The sequence below is a fragment of the Ylistrum balloti genome, unplaced genomic scaffold (assembly GCF_031769215.1).
Source record: "Ylistrum balloti isolate Yb309-2 unplaced genomic scaffold, AGI_CSIRO_Ybal_v1 Utg369560, whole genome shotgun sequence".
Lineage (NCBI taxonomy): Eukaryota > Metazoa > Mollusca > Bivalvia > Pectinida > Pectinidae > Ylistrum > Ylistrum balloti.
The window spans coordinates 160,657-183,945 of record NW_026781861.1 but is presented as its reverse complement, the minus strand read 5'-3'; the positions used below and the strand labels follow the sequence as shown (position 1 = coordinate 183,945).

General features: G+C 34.9%; 1 protein-coding gene across 1 annotated transcript in view; it reads left to right on the top strand.

Moving 5' to 3' along the window:
* Window positions 1-23,289, top strand: part of LOC132544446 (uncharacterized) — a 250,740-nt gene that overhangs the window by 119,822 nt on the left and 107,629 nt on the right. Inside the window, 7 exon segments of the mRNA XM_060208080.1 lie at window positions 14,452-15,021; window positions 16,132-16,170; window positions 16,564-17,127; window positions 18,233-18,805; window positions 20,289-20,339; window positions 20,989-21,027; window positions 21,758-22,321. Coding sequence (XP_060064063.1) covers window positions 14,452-15,021; window positions 16,132-16,170; window positions 16,564-17,127; window positions 18,233-18,805; window positions 20,289-20,339; window positions 20,989-21,027; window positions 21,758-22,321 — 2,400 coding nt within the window.

The following is a 23,289-nucleotide window of genomic DNA, read 5'->3' as shown; positions in this document are numbered from 1 at the left end:
TTATTTTCATTCTGGATTCTTCAACCAGCGTTGGTCGCCCAAATTTCGACAAAATGTTAAACTTTTTAAAAACATTCCTCCAACATGAAGATATAGACAATGGAAACGTTCGCGTTGGAGTGGTCATATACAGCACAACGGTAAGCATCCAATTCCATCTGAATGAACATACAAGTCGGCAGGACCTTGAGAAAGCTATCGATTCCATCCCTTACCAGTTTGGCAATACCAACACAGCAGGAGGCTTACGGACCATGCATCACGTCATGTTCACGGTTGAGCACGGCGACCGTCCTGACGCTGACAACATCGCGATTATTTTAACGGACGGAGTGTCTAATATTGATAACAGTCTCACAATTCCCGAAGCGAATTCAGCAAAAGATAGTGGTATCAGAATATACGCTATTGGAATAGGACTCCTTGAAACAGAAGAACTGGATGGAATGGCGAGCCTTCCTTTAGTAGACCATAGCTTCACTGTAGACGATTTCAGTGAACTGGACGATCTTCATAACATTGTATTTGAGTCTACATGCAAGGGTAACTTGCACAAACATGTCTCTCTTTGCACTTGTAACATATAATTTTCTTATTCTGACAATTGGTGAAGAGTTTTAGTTTTTCACTAACGTTCAGTTCATCTTTTCTAATATCTGGTTGTGGCATTTTGATCCGTCGATATACTCAGTTTTGGTGTGGCATTAACTCGGGAAGAGGTTTCATATACCATATTAACGACATGGATTTGTCCTCCAATAGAATTCAGTCTTTTCGACATGCTTCCTTATATTTTTATCATTTGTCTAATATCTACACTTGCTTTTCGGTCTTTATATTTTTCTCCGTGTATATTCTCTTCTCTCTAAGTCCTTAGTTATCGGCTTCATTTTGTTCATTTTCGAATTATCATACTGTATTTTTGAAGCCTTTCTAACATCACCTCGACAATGTTTTACTACAAACATTACCTTATATCGATTGCAATTTTAGGTTCGTGTCAAATATATAGCACTCTTAATACTGCAAAATAGCACTTATCAATACCAAGAAAATCATCATACTAATACACAATACTCTAGATACATAAGCATTTTAAAGGGTTTCTCTTTCACACTTTACAATGATTTTCTCTTTCTGGGATATCTATATCTGAAATCTATTGAATTAAGCTTTTTCCTAATAACATCAAGGGGTTTGATTAAGATTTTAGTTGGGTATATGACTTCAACATATTTCATAATCTTCATTATTTTTATATCGATATCCTAACTCTGTTTCTTTGATTACCTTCGTTTTTCAGTCATCACTCTTCCGCCCACTACAACACCGCAAGGTGAGAATTTAAACTATGAACACCTTCTTCTCATTTTTAAAATAGATGTTTTCCTTTCTCTTTCAATTGGAATATCAGTACACAAATTGTACAATTCTTCAAGCAAAACCATTATCGAATTTAATGATTTACATTTGTTTTATTTTAAAGTGTGCAATGCTGCAAGACAGGACATAGTCTTCGTCATTGATATGTCTACAAGTGTTGGTTTTGACAACTTTGGTAAAATTCTAGAATTCTTAGAAAACTTTTTGTCGCATGATGACATCGACAATGGAGTAGTTCGGGTAGGTATTGTTGGGTACAGCACTGACGCCAAAGTTGAGTTCCATTTAAACGAACATTCCTCAACCGCTTCATTATATCAAGGAATTAATTCTATGAAATACATGCTTGGAAATACAAATACAGCTGCAGGACTAAAATTAATGAGAACAAGTATGTTCACCATTGAACATGGAGATCGACCGGATGCTGAAAACATAGCGATAATTATAACAGATGGTGTCTCCAATGTGAACTCACAAAAAACCTTACCGGAAGCAAGAATAGCGAGGAATTCTGGGATACAAATATACGCTATAGGTGTTGGCCTGATCGAAACAACAGAACTGCAAGGAATAGCGTCTTTACCACTTGAAGAGCATTTGTTTCTTGCTGATGACTTTTCGGAGCTGAACAATCTGAAAGATAAAGTATTTGAAGGGAAATGTCCGGAAACTACTACAACACCAAGACCAACGACGCCGATTCCGACGACGCCTGTGCCAACTACACAGGCGAAAGCTACGTCACCAATTGGTAGTATTGCACTCAGAAACTGACTTTCTAACACGAGTAGCATTATATTTAATCAATTGATAGTTTACTTTTTGGGTGAAGGGTTATCGCAGGATTTTATCGTGATGGAACGTTACCTCTATATAGAATGATGATACCATTGTGGCATACAGTGCTAACAACCACGCTATAATGTATTGAGCACCTTATAACCCGATTTTACGATATGATGCTGGTATGGAGGGATATTGTTTTGTCAGCGTGAGAACCTGAACGAACATCACCGAATATAGTTGCTTAGATAAAAATGTTGTGATGTTCATTATATATACATGATATTTGAAGGGTAAATGGCGCTTATCTAATAAGTCACTAACATTGTATGCACTTTTGTTATCTGAATAGTCATATCTAAAACCCATTCTGAAGACTTCATATCAATTTTAATTCCATGTTACCTCCGTTTTTAAAAATGCATAAATACAGTAGAATATTTGCTATTTCATTATAGGCAGAGTAAAAAGGATTAATAGGAACCTCATCTAAACAAGACTTGGTGATTGAATCTATAATGTCGCATTTTCAACTAATTCACGCTCGCAAAAAGCAATGGAACTTAAAGATGGAAATGGATTTATACGATTATTCAAAGCTGTAGTAAATTTAATTTTTCTTTCTTTCCGTGTATGTTACGGTACCAGAAAAGATATAGTCTTCATACTGGTTATGTCTACCAGTGTTGGGAATGAAAACTTTCTTAAAGTTTTGAAATTCCTGGAGACATGTCTGTTACACGATGATGTAGACAATGGTTTAGTGCGGGTCGGAGTTGTGGGTTATAGTACAGACGCTAATTTGAGTTTTACCTGATCCAACATTCAACTACAGAGTCACTGTTTAACGCTATAGACAACATACAATAAAGATTAGGTAACACCACACAGCGGCGGGTCTACGTCTGACCAAAATCTCCATGTGTACCGTCGAGCATGGGGACAGACCTGATGCAGAACACGTCGTAGTTTTTGTTACGGACGGCGTGTCTAATATCAATTCCATGTATGCTATTCCGGAAGCGGAAATGATGAGGAATGTTGGAATTACTTTATACGCTGAAGGCGTGGGGCTAGTGGTTTTAGATTATATTGAAAATTTTATTAACATAGCATATTTCCCTAAACACATTTTTTTTTCTTTGTAATAACTTGCTCTCGGTGACATTTCCTACCTTTCCTCTCATAAGTGCAATTACTTAGGACTTGCGACTATAAAACCAAGGTTCAACAAACTTAAAATATATATCTTCATACCTATTATCAATATATGTTTCAAAAAATAGTTTTTAATATAAAGCTTTTAAAACTGGCTTGTTTTAGTTCGTGTAATCAAATAGTAACTATAATTTAAAGTATCGATATTAAATTTCACTGTAAATGAATGATAATCGATAATTGATATAGAAATACTTAATAATGATACTGTTTTAAATTTTATTACTTGTTTTCAAGTAATGAATGAGTTTTATGCAGAAGTATTGTTATCTGAATTCATATTTACTCTAGACATTCGATATTGACTGTGTCATACATTTCCTAAAACATACGAATTTAAGTCATCATTGTTTTACTTTGAGCAAATGTTTAACAATGTTTTCCCGTTTAAATAATATCTATTTCTGTTTCACTTTCTAAGTGTGTTACGGTACCAGACAGGATATAGTCTTTATACTGGATATGTCTACCAGTGTTGGGAATGAAAACTTCAATAAAGTTTTGAAATTCCTGGAGACATTTCTGTTACATGATGATGTAGACAATGGTTTAGTGAGGGTCGGAGTTGTGGGTTATAGTACAGACGCTAAAGTCGAGTTTTACCTAAACCAGCATTCTACTACAGCGTCACTGTTTACCGCTATAGACAACATACAATACAGATTAGGTAACACCAACACAGCGGCGGGTCTACGTCTGACCAGAATCTCCATGTTTACCGTCGAGCATGGGGACAGACCTGATGCAGAAAACGTCGTAGTTATTGTAACGGACGGCGTGTCTAATATCAACTCCATGGATACTATTCCGGAAGCGGAACTGATGAGGAATGCCGGGATTACTTTATACGCTATAGGCGTTGGGTTAGTGGAAACAACGGAATTAACTGGAATCGCATCTAAACCAGTCGAGAATTATCTATTCCTCGCTGATGATTTCTCGGAGTTAAACGGCCTTCAGGAAAAAGTGTTGTATTCGTTCTGTCCTGAACCACAATCAACACCGAAACCGTCAACAGGAAGGCCGACAACTCCGAATCCGGGACCTCCTGCTCCTAATGGTAGTATTTCACGCAGCCTCTTCAGTTCGCTTTATGTCAACACATTACTAAAGTAATGCTGATATCTTGGGCTACTATTAATGATTCCCTTTTGAAATATCTGTCAGCTGAACTTTCTTATACATTTAAAGAAGGAACCTTATATGATTAACAAAATGGCAGCATATTTACTTTTTGGTGTATATTGTATATTCCTCCTCTTTTGTTGTGACTCTATATAGCTTTGTTTCCGTCTTTTTTGGCGCGCCTTTTTTATTTGGTTTTAGATTTTATTGAAAATTTTATTAACATAGCATATTTCCCTAAACACAATTTGCCTTTGTAATACCTTGCTCTCGGTGACGTTTTTTTTTTTTACCTTTCCTTTCATAAGTGCAGTTTACATAGGATTTGCGTCTATAAAACAAAAGTTTAACCAACTTAAAATATATATCTTCATACTTATTATCAATATATGTTTCAACCAAATAGTTTTTAATGTAAAGCTTTTACAAATTGCTTGTTTCAATTGATGCAATCAAATAGTAACTATAATTTAAAGTATCGATATTAAATTGCACAGTAAATGGGTGATAATCGATAAATGATATAGAAATACTTAATAATGATACTGTTTTAAATTTAATTACTTGTTTTCAAGTAATGAATTAGTTATATGCAGAAGTATTGTTATCTGAATTCATATTTACTCCAGACATTCGATATTGACTGTGTCATACATTTCCTAAAACATACGAATTTAAGTCATCATTGTTTTACTTTGAGCAAATGTTTAACAATGTGTTTTCCCGTTTAAATAATATCTATTTCTGTTTCACTTTCTAAGTGTGTTACGGTACCAGACAGGATATAGTCTTTATACTGGATATGTCTACCAGTGTTGGGAATGAAAACTTCAATAAAGTTTTGAAATTCCTGGAGACATTTCTGTTACATGATGATGTAGACAATGGTTTAGTGAGGGTCGGAGTTGTGGGTTATAGTACAGACGCTAAAGTCGAGTTTTACCTAAACCAGCATTCTACTACAGCGTCACTGTTTACCGCTATAGACAACATACAATACAGATTAGGTAACACCAACACAGCGGCGGGTTTACGTCTGACCAGAATCTCCATGTTTACCGTCGAGCATGGGGACAGACCTGATGCAGAAAACGTCGTAGTTATTGTAACGGACGGCGTGTCTAATATCAACTCCATGGATACTATTCCGGAAGCGGAACTGATGAGGAATGCCGGGATTACTTTATACGCTATAGGCGTTGGGTTAGTGGAAACAACGGAATTAACTGGAATCGCATCTAAACCAGTCGATAATTATCTATTCCTCGCTGATGATTTCTCGGAGTTAAACGGCCTTCAGGAAAAAGTGTTGTATTCGTTCTGTCCTGAACCACAATCAACACCGAAACCGTCAACACGAAGGCCAACAACTCCGATGCCAACAACAGGAAGGCCGACAACTCCGAATCCGGGACCTCCTGCTCCTAATGGTAGTATTTCACGCAGCCTCTTCAGTTCGCTTTATGTCAACACGTTACTAAAGTAATGCTGATATCTTGGGCTACTATTAATGATTTCCTTTTGAAATATCTGTCAGCTGAACTTTCTTATACATTTAAAGAAGGAACCTTATATGATTAACAAAATGGCAGCATATTTACTTTTTGGTGTATATTGTATATTCCTCCTCTTTTGTTGTGACTCTATATAGCTTTGTTTCCGTTTTTTTTTGGCGCGCCTTTTTTATTTGGTTTTAGATTTTATTGAAAATTTTATTAACATAGCATATTTCCCTAAACACAATTTGCCTTTGTAATACCTTGCTCTCGGTGACGTTTTTTTTTTTTTTACCTTTCCTTTCATAAGTGCAGTTTACATAGGATTTGCGTCTATAAAACAAAAGTTTAACCAACTTAAAATATATATCTTCATACTTATTATCAATATATGTTTCAACCAAATAGTTTTTAATGTAAAGCTTTTACAAATTGCTTGTTTCAATTGATGCAATCAAATAGTAACTATAATTTAAAGTATCGATATTAGATTGCACAGTAAATGGGTGATAATCGATAAATGATATAAAATTACTTTATAATGATACTGTTTTAAATTTAATTACTTGTTTTCAAGTAATGAATTAGTTTTATGCAGAAGTATTGTTATCTGAATTCATATTTACTCTAGACATTCGATATTGACTGTGTCATACATTTCCTAAAACATATTAATTTCAGTGATCATTGTTTTACATTGAACAAATGTTTAACAATGTTTTCCCGTTTAAATAATATCTATTTCTGTTTCACTTTCTAAGTGTGTTACGGTACCAGACAGGATATAGTCTTTATACTGGATATGTCTACCAGTGTTGGGAATGAAAACTTCAATAAAGTTTTGAAATTCCTGGAGACATTTCTGTTACATGATGATGTAGACAATGGTTTAGTGAGGGTCGGAGTTGTGGGTTATAGTACAGACGCTAAAGTCGAGTTTTACCTGAACCAGCATTCTACTACAGCGTCACTGTTTACCGCTATAGACAACATACAATACAGATTAGGTAACACCAACACAGCGGCGGGTCTACGTCTGACCAGAATCTCCATGTTTACCGTCGAGCATGGGGACAGACCTGATGCAGAAAACGTCGTAGTTATTGTAACGGACGGCGTGTCTAATATCAACTCCATGGATACTATTCCGGAAGCGGAACTGATGAGGAATGCCGGGATTACTTTATACGCTATAGGCGTTGGGTTAGTGGAAACAACGGAATTAACTGGAATCGCATCTAAACCAGTCGAGAATTATCTATTCCTCGCTGATGATTTCTCGGAGTTAAACGGCCTTCAGGAAAAAGTGTTGTATTCGTTCTGTCCTGAACCACAATCAACACCGAAACCGTCAACACGAAGGCCAACAACTCCGATGCCAACAACAGGAAGGCCGACAACTCCGAATCCGGGACCTCCTGCTCCTGATGGTAGTATTTCACGCAGCCTCTTCAGTTCGCTTTATGTCAACACATTACTAAAGTAATGCTGATATCTTGGGCTACTATTAATGATTTCCTTTTGAAATATCTGTCAGCTGAACTTTCTTATACATTTAAAGAAGGAACCTTATATGATTAACAAAATGGCAGCATATTTACTTTTTGGTGTATATTGTATATTCCTCCTCTTTTGTTGTGACTCTATATAGCTTTGTTTCCGTTTTTTTTGGCGCGCCTTTTTTATTTGGTTTTAGATTTTATTGAAAATTTTATTAACATAGCATATTTCCCTAAACACAATTTGCCTTTGTAATACCTTGCTCTCGGTGACGTTTTTTTTTTTTTTTTACCTTTCCTTTCATAAGTGCAGTTTACATAGGATTTGCGTCTATAAAACAAAAGTTTAACCAACTTAAAATATATATCTTCATACTTATTATCAATATATGTTTCAACCAAATAGTTTTTAATGTAAAGCTTTTACAAATTGCTTGTTTCAATTGATGCAATCAAATAGTAACTATAATTTAAAGTATCGATATTAGATTGCACAGTAAATGGGTGATAATCGATAAATGATATAGAAATACTTAATAATGATACTGTTTTAAATTTAATTACTTGTTTTCAAGTAATGAATTAGTTATATGCAGAAGTATTGTTATCTGAATTCATATTTACTCTAGACATTCGATATTGACTGTGTCATACATTTCCTAAAACATATTAATTTCAGTGATCATTGTTTTACATTGAACAAATGTTTAACAATGTTTTTCCCGTTTAAATAATATCTATTTCTGTTTCACTTTCTAAGTGTGTTACGGTACCAGACAGGATATAGTCTTTATACTGGATATGTCTACCAGTGTTGGGAATGAAAACTTCAATAAAGTTTTGAAATTCCTGGAGACATTTCTGTTACATGATGATGTAGACAATGGTTTAGTGAGGGTCGGAGTTGTGGGTTATAGTACAGACGCTAAAGTCGAGTTTTACCTAAACCAGCATTCTACTACAGCGTCACTGTTTAACGCTATAGACAACATACAATACAGATTAGGTAACACCAACACAGCGGCGGGTTTACGTCTGACCAGAATCTCCATGTTTACCGTCGAGCATGGGGACAGACCTGATGCAGAAAACGTCGTAGTTATTGTAACGGACGGCGTGTCTAATATCAACTCCATGGATACTATTCCGGAAGCGGAACTGATGAGGAATGCCGGGATTACTTTATACGCTATAGGCGTTGGGTTAGTGGAAACAACGGAATTAACTGGGATCGCTTCTAGGCCAGTGGATGATTATCTTTTTCTGGCTGATGATTTCTCGGATCTAAACAGTCTCCAAGATCACTTATTTCAATCCTTTTGTCTTCAAAACCTTTCGCCACCCTCAGAAAATCTACAGCCTGTATCAGCCCATAAATCATGGACCCAACAACCATCTGTCGGTAGTATATCACAAGTGCACCCATTTTTACTCGCCTACATAGCTAAAGCGTCTAACTGTTTTTGCGAATATACAAATAACTTTAATCTCTTCTAATCTGTTGATGATAATCCATTATGAGTGACAAATGACAGACTTTTTTTTTTATTTTTGCTGTATATCGACATTGCATTATTAGCTGCAATCAGATTTTGTCGATTAACGGATGTTTATTTGGTTTATTTTTTATAATAGCATTGCCATTTATGTCAGATGTAGATAGCACTCACCGTTGTTCCAATGATATTAGGTTGGCTTGAAAATATTGTATGCCTGTTCCCACGTTTTTAAGCCAGAAATTGCTACTAATCAATGACATCTTTTATTCTTCGAAAGCAGCTATTATCAATAAAACCATATTGTTTCATAACACTGATATATTTTTCCACTGAGACTTCAGAACCCATTTATTCAATTACACTAATCCATTTTTTGCTGTGCAGTTGTCATGCCTTTCTAATTAATTAGTACAATCATGAAAGAAAACACTGATGATCCTTCTGTGAAGTGTTTTGACATACTAATATTTGCCCATATTTGGAAATATGCTATCATCACGAGTATTTGCGCTCTGAAGACAGGTATTTATTTGCTGCCGACGACGCCAAGACGTCAGGTTGTCAATGAACGACTCATTGACTGATAAATAACACTCGAAGTGTATAATGATCTTTTCTAACAAAGATTTATGCAGCGAATTCAGTTTTAAGTTGATCTATGGTGATATATATCATTTCATAGCATTAGTGGCAGTATATTGATATTGAGAAATGATAAACGTACGCATATGTTAAAATCTGCTGCCAAAAAAAAAAAAACAATTCTGTAAACAACATATACTGTGATAAACTAACGTTGTTTTCAGGTGATATTTGAAGTTAAGACGTTAATGGGAAATCATTTCAATGTCGTTCTGTTTTTTTTCAAAGAGTGTTACGATGAGAGACAGGATATCGTCTTCCTCCTGGACATGTCTACGAGTGTTGGGTTTGATAACTTCGATAGAATGATCGAATTTCTTGAGACATTTTTATTGCATGAGAGTATTGACAGTGGAGACGTTAAGATAAGTGTAGCAGGATATAGCAGTGAAGCAAGAGTGGAGTTTCATTTCAATTCATATAACACAACGTCAGAACTGTATTATTTAATAAGTAATATAGATTATATGCTTGGAAATACAAACACTGCTGGGGGTCTCCAACTTGTTCGAACAAACATGTTTACTATTAAAAATGGCGATAGACCAGACGCAGAAAACATTCTTATTATCATAACAGACGGTGTATCAAATATCAATTCTCAAGATACAAAACCAGAGGCTAGACTGCTGAGATCGGCAGGAGTAACAATATTTGCAGTTGGGGTAGGTTTAACGGAGACCGACGAGCTTCAGGAGATAGTGTCACAGCCATTTGAGGACTACTTGCTACTAGCTGATGATTTCTCTGAACTTGAAGGTCTTCAGGACAGTATATTTATTTCATCATGCTCTGAACCAACACCAGCGACTTCTTTTGGTAGTATTTCACCAAAGCACTGGTATATCCCTTTGGGTACTAACTTGTGATATTGGCATTCTTGACCTAGGTGTAATTAACTCTATTTTGTCACATATACACTACCTTGCGAATTATGTCTGTTTACGAAATAGTCACACTCTGACCTAATGCACCGGAATTTAGACGTAACACACTTACAACGTGGGTATTACACTTTAGACTGTAGTAGCAGCTAGTCCCTAATATCGTAACTTTTTACTTTGTTTCTAGACTCGTATTTGTATAGTTTTAACTACATTCGTGTTTCCGTATCACTACAAATTATTTTGTGAGTAAGATTGGTGTTTTCCGAGTATTCACATCTATATAGCACTTGGTTCTTCTTACTCACGTCTGACAATTGTATGGTTGAAGATATGTTTGTATGTGATAACAACGCCCTGATACTTTCCTGACTGGTGTTTGGTTTCCTATTATTAATACCGTTGCATAGTATTTTGATTGAAACTAATATCACTTACCTTTGCTATGTGTGCATTATCTAATTTGAAGCACACTTTCAGTGTTTTGTTAACGACATTTTGAGACTAATCTGATATCCATGTTTTCCATTTTCTATATGATGGTCATAAGCAGATAATGTATATATGAAACGTTTATCAGTACTGATAATGTCGGAGTATTGCAATTTGCAATGGCATCTCCCGCCAATTTGTTTCGCTCTGAATTAGAATTCAATTCATTATCGAACGGATGTTTTCAATAGGAAGTCCTACATATGATTTATATTTTGTTATAACACGATATTATTGTTTTATTTGTTTTATATATTTTTTTCATTTCAGCGGCTCAGTTTCACCGTATTACAACGTATATATCGCGGAGATCGCGTCGTTTAGTTATAAACACAAAATAGTGCAAAAAGCTTACATGTTTATTATCAAATTTATATAATACATATATATGTATATTAATCGCTGAGAAAGCTTTGATACCTATATGGATGTAATCAATATAATTTGAGTTACAGCCTACCAACGTATTCTTCGTTAAGTTTGTCCTATCTGATATATAGTTATATCACTACAATTACGGTAAATTGTTTCCTAGATAAATGTTTACTGATATGTTCATATAGTTGTCTTAAATTGTATTTTTTACCTGTGTATTTACTCATTTATCTGTCTATCAATTATTATTGTTGATAATATCTTTATACTGTAAACATTCCCATTCTGTCGTAGTCAGAGCTAATATTTTCGCAAATAAGCGCAAAGATAAATTGGAGCAGCCACAATCATTACAGTTAGAATTATACGAAAACTGCATTATTAGCGCAATCATATTTTAGCCAAGTATTTTCAGCGCGAAATCGCAAAACTAAGATTTAAGCTAAAGTATTTATATGTACAGTACATTTAGCGATACATTATGGTTTTGTTTTCATTAGCATCAATGGTGTCGTATTCATCAATTAAGTATTGTTTTGTATTATAATTATCTTACATTTTAACAATAAAACTACCAGACTCATATTTTATGTTTCAACCATTACAGCAACAACAATTCTGCCAACTCAGGCTCCAACTCGTCGAACCGGTGAGCCTCTCTTATCATGAGAATTTCTCTTACGTAAAATTGATTCATATATCTTTGTTTCATACTCAATTATATTACGTAGTAAAGAACTTGGCGGGAATTGTACATGTAATGTTATGTAATAATCTCATTTCGTTTCTGTATGACTAAATTCTTTCATTGGTGCATATATGTAGTATATTAATAAAAATTCCATTTCATACTGAATACTAATTGAAATCAAGTCAATAATCATGAAACGAAATTAATTTCAACCTTGTAACGTTATACATATCGTGGCAGTGACAATCACATTAAATTTCTTTCTTAAAGGCTGTGGTCAAGGCAGGCAAGACATCGTGTTTATGTTGGAATCATCAACCCGCGTTGGTCGCTACGGTTTCAGAAGGATGCTTAACTTTATGAAGGATTTTTTGTACAACTATGATTTTGATGGCGGACAAGTCCGAGTTGGTGTAGTAACATTTGGAACTGACGTCACCATTGTCTTTTTTCTCGACACATTTACGAGACGTCAAATACTGTATGAGGCTATTGATAACATACGGTATACTAGAGGGAACACTAATACGGCTGGTGCTCTACAGGCTATGCATCTCGCCATGTTTAATGAACAAAATGGCGATAGACCGGAAGTTGAGAATATAGCCATACTGATAACTGCCGGCTTGTCCAATGTTAATCCTGATCGCACGCAAGCGGAAGCTGAAGACGCAAGGAATGCCGGTATCACAATATATGCCATTGGAATAGGACTATCGGATACTTCTGAAATCAGAAGCATATCTAGTAAACCGTCATATAGTCACATGTTCCTGGTTCAGAATTTCGCAGAGCTGCCTGACACCCAAGTGGAACTATATGAAGCGTCATGCCCTGGTAACGTAGAAAACACTCCAACTGCAAGGGATCTGTCGGTTGTTCTACCTAAACTAATGCAATTAAAATGGTGCTGGTGCCAGAGAGTTTTGCATGATGTTATTTTTTTATAGCCAGGTGAAAAGTATTTTCCTTAGTACAGAATGTTCCGTGCTTTAAATCTTCCATCATATCGGAAATCAAAGTATTGGTTTTGGGATTCAACTTACTGAAAATGGGGCTATGGGTTATACTCTAATATGTAGCGCAGGTAAAGGTCAATATGCTAAAGATCAGGTGATGGTTCCTTAAATATTCCATACATATCAGCCTTCTTACTCGAATACAATGGTATTCACTAGTTGACACTACATATCTTATCAACATTTTTGTATCAACGAAATCATGTTTCCTGTCAATACTTTTGACGGCACATCGATCAGAACTTCTGATTCATTACTAACTTAAGTGTATTATCTCTTACTTTCAGGACTTTAAATTACTCTTTATTTCAGCCTTATACAAAACTTCATTTCAGTTGTATATTTTTTAAAGCCAACAAAACATTTTTATTTCAGAATAATACGGGTGTATTTTAAATGTCTGATTTCAGCAGAATGTGTTGATATATAAAATGCAAAATCATGTTAATATATCATCGACTGTTTTTTTTCAGAGTGTTCTGTTGCTAAATCAGGAACATTTCACGAAATAAAATAGATACCACCTCTTTGTATGTGTTGTGATTTTTTAAAACTATTTTGTAGTTGCTTTAGTAAAAGGTCTGACGTGTCAACCTTCTGTTGGCGTGAATGTATACAAGTATCATGTTACTGCTTAGTAAAGGCTTGGTGTATAGACATTGAGGTACTCAGCACTAGATCTCTACACATTGGATACCAATAATGTTGTGAGTATTTGCACAGCTTTGATGACCTGTACACTATATGTCTATATTGATAAGGATTACTTTACAGGATAAGTTTGATCAATGTGTTGTTATTTACTTATTAACATGTTGATGATTATGTATACTGTGTTCCTTTATGTAAATAATGCGAGTTTTACAAAGAACGTTTTTGTTTTATCTTATCGAATCAATAAAAATGATATGATTCATACAAAATATCGCAATTTTACTAAATTTTCACTAAATTAGTGTCAAATACTGTGAGAGAGTGTGTGTAATTGTTTGTAGTTTTGTTCATGATAAGCAATCTTAAATTGAAATGATGCATGTTTCTAAAATTTATTCATTCTTTCATTTCAGCTGATTCTTTCGAACCAAACAATAAACAAGGTATACTTCATTTGTATCTGAAAAAGATAAATCCTACTTTTGCTCTAAATACCTAAATTGTTCGTATACTCATTCTAATCAAATACGAATAAGACTAATTTCTTGACGCCGGAAAACAGATGAAAGCATAGCTGGGGAGTGGAAAAGGATTTTGCTTATCTCATTTACAGATCCAATCCAGATTAAAGAAATGAACATATTGGTATTTTCTGTTGAAATTATCAAACTGCATGCTTATTTTCTAGGGAGCTGTCAATCTGGCAAGGTCGACTTGGTTATAGTTCTTGATTCTTCGACCAGTGTCGGAAACGATAACTTCCAGTTAATGAAAAACTTTGTGAAAGAGTTGGTAAGCAAGGCAGATATTGATTCGGGGAACGTCCGTGTTGGAGTACTATTATACAGTTCCTCAGTGAGCGTTCAGTTTCAGTTGAATGAGTTCCAGAATAAAGGAAACATTTTAGCGGCCATTGATGATATCATTTACATATATGGAAGTACGAACACTGCTGACGGTTTACAGACGATGTGGAGTGAAATGTTCACACAAGCTAATGGTGATAGGCAAGGTGTGGACGATGTTGCTATAGTGATAACTGATGGTTTGTCCAATATCAACTCAGGTCGCACTATACCGGAAGCAATCAATGCGAAAAACAAGGGTATTCATATATATACGGTTGGCATTGGACTCGGAGATACAACGGAAGTAGACGCCATAGCAACAGCTCCAGCCTCAGATAACAGCTTCAACGTGGACAGTTTTGCAGAATTAGTTAACCTGCATGAGCAAATTTTCTACTCGTTTTGTCCAGGTACAACATTATCATGACATACCTAACACCTGTGTTGTTTTTACTGATTCCAGATGCCTTTTATCCATATCCGCCTGCCGTGATATTTACGTAGTGACCCTGTCGGTAAAGAAAAAGAAATAAATATGTTAGAGAAGTAAGAATGTTTTAAGCATCCAAAATTGAAATAGCAATTAATAAATAATACAAACGTGAAAAAAAATCTAAAGCAGTGATTTTTTTATTTGTTTCAGTCGACGAGGTCGAAGGTATGATATAACTGACATTTGTCACCAGTTCATGTAATAATATCTAATACCTGTCGACCTGTTTGTAATTAACATTATCACTCTATGTTAATTTATATTAATTAGCACATCTATAATTGTCATAAGTCCTAAGCACCGTACTAATCATCATGCAGGATCCCTATACTTGATAGGTTGCACCAAGTAAAACAAGCTGTGTTACTCATTCTAATACCAATATGTGTGTTTTAAAGTGTTTCGCTGTAATAACAGTTGTATGTTATACTTAAGATGTAACAAATGAACTTTTTTTCTGTCTTAATAACAATGCTGCCTCACACGTCACATCTGTTTGTAGATAACAGGACATGTAAATGGCACATGCTTTAATATTTTAGCAGGAAGACATTAAACCGTTTTCATCTTTTCTGTATTTTTCCGTACGGAAGCGTTTTCCAGCGTGTCCGTGAGTTTATACCTGTATGTTCCCGTGTCACGTGTTTGTGTGTCCAGAAATATTTGACGTAAGTGTTCAATGTTATTAACGCATGAACCTAATGACACCTGTCAAGTGTGTTTCCCCTGATTCATTGAATATATTCATACCTGTTTATCATGTCCTGGTGTGAAAAATTGTTGTTATTGTCTTTTAGCAATATTTCATATTACCTATTGTTCAATATGTTAATTAATGCAATCCATTATTTAATTACGTCGCTATCTGACGGTGAATTTGGTATATGCTTTTATCATTTCATTGATATTAAATAACATCTAAACATTAAATATTTCGAGGTAAACGTTTCGTATTTCAGTTGAAATAAACGAAATGACCATATTGTTTATAATAGCAACGGTTAATACTTCTGATTGTTTTTCACAGCCACACCTATTGCTATCACCTTACCGCCACCTGTATCAGGTAAACTGACAATAGCCATTTGATTATGTTTAGTTAGCATGTTTACTCTTGTTTTATCAGAAATTACATGCACTGTTTTAATTGTTTGTTTTAATGAAGATAGAACGAAAAGCATCGACCGAAAAATGTTAAATGCACATCATTTAAGGAACGTCACTCCATAACGTGTTGGTCTTAACATGAAGAAGACCGTGAATTAGTAGAACTTATTATTCTGCATATTATTTTGTTTTTCAGTATTAATTTAATTAAATTTGATTGATAAATCGTCATCAAGTTTTTTTTTATCATATCTAATATAAAACAAAACAAATATTTTCAAAAGTATTATCAAACATAACAAAACATATTTACCAACAAAAGACTGGAATAACAGTAGTTTGTTTTGTTTAGGTTGTGCCTTGTCAAAGGTCGATCTCATCATCGTCATTGACGCTTCCACCAGTGTGGGACAGGGAAACTTCGACTTGATGCTCCAATTCTGTAAGGATTTCCTCAGAAACGCCGACATTGACTCTGGAAATGTACGTGTCGGTGCTTTGATCTACAGTTCCACAGTAGAAATTCAGTTCAATCTGAATACGTTTTCAACCATAGCAGACATTAACCTAGCTATTGATGAAATTCCCTACATCTACGGAAGTACGAACACCGCTGACGCACTGGAAACCATGAGAAGCATGTTTAACGCTGCTGACGGAGATCGGTCTGACGTTCCAAATATCGGTATCGTTATTACCGATGGTGTATCCAACATCAATTCCCGAAGAACCATCCCAGAGGCAGACCGGGCTAGGGGTGAGGATATCCATATCTACGCCATTGGCATTGGGCTGCAGGATACCACTGAGTTAGATGGTATTGCCAATAAACCCTCCGACGAAAACAGCTTCAATGTTCGAAGTTTCACAGAACTTGAAGCACTCAGTGAAAAAGTGTTCTCTTCATTATGTCCAAGTAAGTATGACATATATTTTCCATTTCATCATCGCTATTTAATTCATTACTAACACTGCCATCTATTTCTTAATACTTACATATGTACGAACATCTCTAATAATAACCCAATAAGTATTTATTTAAATCAATTTACCTCAATGTTTCGTTCGTCTGACATTATCATAACCTGTACATTTATTGATTTTATTGTATATCTCCTATGTTTGTCGTATATGGCGTTATGTCACAATGTGCCGTTATGTCACTATGTGGTTTTTCAAAAAAGTCACTCTTTCTTAGACACTTGTTCTCGTAAATAAACGCTCAATAGGTTATTTAAGAGCGAGAATAAATCTGGAACGAAATAAAGGATATTTCTTGAAAGAGTGAATATTCAAATTAGCTTTGAACATTCAGAAAAGGGAAGTTTATGTGGAAATCCACATACTGTTATGGAGACGATGATTTAACTTACGGCATTGTTTTAGACTTCAAGTTGTTGATGTACAACACATTTAGTAATATGTTATACGTGGTTGTGTATGTTTTCTGTATATCTAAGTATGTGTGTTACCTGTACATTTAATCATTTCCTTACACACCTGTCTGTGTTTGTGCTGCACCAGAAGTTTCACTTGTCACGTCTAAACCTACTCCTGCACATACAACTTCACCACCGACTAAAGAAAGAGGTAAAAACGTTTTTGCAAAGCAAAGCCCTAATAATGTCCAAAATTTAGAATCAAAATTAAACCGGTCACATGAATGCATGAGAAAAAAAGCTGATATTGATATCTTGATGTCTTCTCAATGTGCCTTGGACGTTTTGTTTTAATAAGAAAGAAATATCGCACATATGTATACCTTGTAGGCTTGGTAAGTGTATTGTCAAGGAAGAACGTTATTGTTGTAATGATTTTTACTTTTTCCTTAAATAATCATCACGTACATACAGTAAATCTGATTCTCTGAATTAATAAATAGTTTTAGTTATGCCGAATTTCGTTCACTAATTCAAAACCTAGTTAGAGTAGAAACAAAGTTAGTTACACGAATCAGTATCATAATGGTGTATTCCTATCGCAAAAGTCAAACAAATAGACATGAAATTGCTATGTTTTAGTTACGGAAGCACCCACACCTCCTCCACGAGCTTTCGACCTAGTGATCGTTTTGGACTCGTCAGTGACTAGAGAGCAATGGCGCTGGATTCAGAGATATGCGTCCACAGTAGTGCAACAGCTTAGCATAGACAACGAGAAGTTCCGAGTGGGTGCCCTTCGATACAGTAGCAATCAGGACGTCCAGTTTCATCTAGGGGATTACTTTACCCAAAACGAAGTCTTCCAAGCTGTTCGTCGCATTCGGTACCAGCCAGGAGAAACCAATACAGCTGAAGCCCTAGAGTACGTTAGGACCCAGATGTTTAGACCTAATAAAGGCGACAGAGAATTCGCTAGAAACTTCATCCTTCTGCTAACCGGAAGTGACGAAAGCACAGACAGGTATGAGGCGTTCCGTGCAGCAGAGCGAAACGAAGACGACGGTGCTTACATATTCACTGTAGGAGTAGGACTTCGAGACCACAGCGAGCTTGACGAAGTGTCTTCCCATTCCCTTGACAATTACCAGAAACTATTCCTGATTTCAGATCGACCAAGCAATATTGCTGATGATCTGACTTTCCTCGATTCATGTAAGTGTACTCTCGAGATTAAGTGAAACATACCTTTAAGAGTGTCTTTCTCCATAAAGGGAACCAAACAGTGTTGATTTCTATACACTCAAACTTGCACTAGCTGCAAATATTTTTGATGAAGATAATGGGGTCATAGTGAAATATTCTATTAATTTGTACAATATGATGCTGAACGCATTTTACGCTCTGTAGTTTGTCTGTTGGTTCCATTGCGTTATACTTGTTCTCATTTGAGAACGAACACTACTTACTCACACTGTCCTCTTATTTCATGTAAGATGTCATTGATGAAGCAGAAAACGCTTAATCTTAATGAACACCTTGTCGTATTCTCCTTGTACTTTCTCCGGAGTCTCCACGGGTTTTTTTGTATATTTACATATTTTGCCATAGATTAATTGATTTTGAGTTTCGTTTATCATTATGTTCACATATTTGTATTTTTGTTTTTGTTTTTGTTTTTTTTGCTATATATTTCGTAGTCATAGACTTATACAATAAATATACATATACATATGCATAAACAATAAGCAAACAAGTTAATATCATCTTGTTACACAAATTCGAATCAGATACAGTAGGGTCATATAATGAACTACATTGTTGTCGCGCCTTGTACGACGCATCAGTGATAACAAAGGCCTAGATTCTGAAATCCGTGGAATAAGAGAAATACAAATTGATCGAAAGCCTAGATTGGGAGGTACACTAGTACCGTCATTAATTGAATTCTACAATATTCGTAAATACAGAGAAACGTCAGGTATATGTTGATATTCTGAAAACATATCAATATTTGAATAAGTTTAAACATAGCATGTTCAAAAGTGATAAGTTTGTTTACAATGTATAGTCACCTATCTGATATCAACAGGGAAACATCTACGGTATTCTAGATAAAGTAAAAACTCATTATTATATTTACTTATCTTTAAAAAAAAACACTTTGTAATACACACTAAATCGAATCTAAATATATAGATTTCGTTACCTGTGAGTAGTGGTCATCTGTATAGAATGATCATATCTATACCCAATAATACAATTGGTATGATTCAAGAAATCATTTTTTTTTTATTGTGTACCTGTCTATTAACATATATGAATGGTCTAGATAAGATCTCAAGTATGATAATCTGGATCACCAATCTGAAGATCCAGATCAGACCTATGATATTCAAGGTTGTTATTTAGAAGGATTACGCTTGAAAGTTCCTGTTGAAATACCAGGTGACAAATATTACTCTCGAAAATTGCAAAAAAAGACACCAAGTGATTGGCACCGTTAAAAACAAATTGAAATTAAGAAAAAAATACAGAAAAAAAGATTCAAATCCAAAATACAGCTTCCCTTATCTGCAGGACAATCAATGCACGATACATACAATTTCTAAATATGGATATGAAATGCTCATTATTTATATTTAGGTTCTGATATATGTTATTTTTTTTCTAATATATGTATATTTTATAATACCAGTACCGGATTCGCCTCCAGAGGGATTCCGTGGCCGTCCTTATCCTCCTCCTAGTAAGTATCTGTCTGTTTGATGGACATTTTTGATTAAAAGTGCGAAATAATATCATCTCTCCATAACTATCTAAATATAGTATAACATTTAATTATTTGAAAAAATGAATTTCTTTGATATTAAATAGATGAATATCTACGCACTTACCTAATCGTCACATTTCCCCACGCTTCTATATTTCATCGTTGTCACGCGCTCTTCATAACTTAATTATCGCTGGCGCTTATTTCTTCAATATATTGAAGAACTACTGACCTCTTCCGAGTTTTGATGAAATAAATCCCTCTATTATATATATTTCTATATTCTATATCTTATATTATATTTCATTTTTGTCATAATTAAAATGACTTTTAGGGTCACTTCATGTTTTAATGCTATTAATCAACTAAAAAAAACTAAGTGAAAGCAGGGACAGGAATAACAGGTATAAGAGATGAAAATTATGTTTCCTAAGATTGAATAGGAATATAATGACTAACCCTAATTGTCAGTTATTTTGACAAAACGTGTAGTTTTGAAAATGTTTTAACTCCAAGAGCTATTCTGTTAATGAATTTCATTTTATAGTTTCACAGTTGCGATAAAAAGTGCGTTTTTACATCCTTACACTTTAACTACAATACGCTGTTTATAATTATCTTTCAGCTACGACGCCGATACCAATCACCTTGCCTCCACCTGTTAGTGGTGAGTACACTGTCGTCTCAATCAAATTGCTATTTATAGAAGACTATATTACATATTCATCGTTGTCTTTTCATTAGATTAAATACATTTTTCCGTGTATATTTCGTTAATGTATAAGTTGACAATTATTGACTTTCATTACATGTAAAGTACGTCAGTACTTATTTTTGCAGGTTATGGTAGCTATTAAATACCGTCTATTGGGACGTTTTGCGCGTTCCGAATTTTTTGCGAGTTCAGCGACCTTACAAAGTTTCAAAAATTCTAAATTAATAATAGTAATACATCTATGGAGTTGACGTACCAACATGAACACTTTCTAGCAGTGAACAATTTTGTAATACATAAATACTTGGTATGTAAATCTCTTCTCAAGAGTGACTGATCAGTTAGTTTCTAATAAGCTATGTCTATTCTGAAGTTTTTAAAGTATTCAAGAGAGGCCTTCCCAAATTTATGGAACGATCATATCGCAAAAATCTAAAGTAAGCAAGAATTGTAAATGAATCGTTTTGGAGATTTTCGCAAAAATTGCACTGCGCAAAAATATTCCGGTATATGGTTTATAAGTTAAATAACACAAGCTATTATTTTAATTCACAAAAAATACTTAGGCTTGTTAACATTTAAACATGAATGTAACCAATACCTGAATGAAATGAGAGGGAATAATAAAGCTTTATATATGCATGATGCCAGACTAGTTTCAAAATTATTACATTTACAGATTGTGCTTTGTCAAAAGTGGATCTGATCATTATCATTGACGCCTCCACAAGTGTCGGTGCAGAAAACTACAATAAAATGCTGGCTTTCTGTAAGGATTTCCTCAAGAACGCCGACATTGACTCTGGAAACGTACGTGTCGGTGCTTTGATCTACAGTTCCACAGTAGAAATTCAGTTTAACTTGAATTCTTATTCAACAAAGGCTGAAATATACCAGGCTATCGATGAAATTCCCTATATCTATGGAAGTACAAACACGGCTGATGCGCTGATGACGATGAGGAACATGTTCAATGCTGCCGATGGAGACCGTGCTGACGTTCCCAACATCTGTATCATCTTAACAGACGGTGTATCCAACATCAACTCCCGGAGGACCATTCCGGAAGCGGACCGGGCCAGGGATGCAGACATACATGTGTATGCTATTGGTATCGGTCTGAAAGACACGAAGGAGTTAGACGGTATCGCTAACAAACCCTCATCGGAAAACAGCTTCAACGTGCAGACGTTTGACGAGTTGAACGTTCTCAGTGACCAAGTCTTCTCTTCTCTCTGCCCAGGTTAGTCACTAAAACAACTTTCTCCCGCCCCCTCTTATTATCAAACCAATAACAATTATCACAACTTATGTTATTTTTATCACTTACTTCGTGTAAAATCTTTGGTTGCCATAGTGGAAATATCAAATTCGTACAGTACTCACCACATATGTATGTAACATTTTACATTGACAGTTATGCACATTTACTTTGAAAAATCAATACAGAAGGATTACTGAAGACGATTCCGAAGTTTTCAGTCATTTTGTAACTGAAATTAACACTTTCCTCGCCCACATGTAACATTTCTGGGAATATTTCTTAGAAATATATGGCTGCCTCTCATGGAAATGCCATTTTTTGTATTTCTAAGATAATGATTTACCCGTACATAAACAATAATCCGCCTTTTAAATCATCTTATAAGCAAAGATATCTTCTATTCACCAGTGTCACGGAATTATAAATGTTTCTATTAGTCTCCAGTATATGATGTCCTCTTATATTCGCAAGAACATCATCTGATTTTTTATCTAGATTATTTATGACTATCTCCCATTTTATCTTTTCCCCTTGTTCATTCATATTAAAATTTGCCTTAGTATATGAGCTTGTGTCCAATTAGTACAGACATATATTTCTTTCAGATTTTCATTCACTTCAAACATTTTTATTGGGTATTCATTTTCGCGCTATCTTTACTGACCGCGAATATAGCAAAATTAATTCTCCGCGAATAATACAAACTATATAGTGCTTCTTTAATAACTATCAGAAGTTCGCGAATGTGGCAAATTCAAAAGTGGCGGAACTGATTATATTCTAGTTTTCCTTTGTAGTTCATCATTGTCATATTGGTTAATTCAATTACTTAAACACATACATGTCCTTATACGTTTTTTATTTTGTATGTATTATTATGTTATTTGTAATATTGAAATATGTTTTGAGTCACTGTGTCGTGTGATTGTGTGGTGTTTGTTGTAACG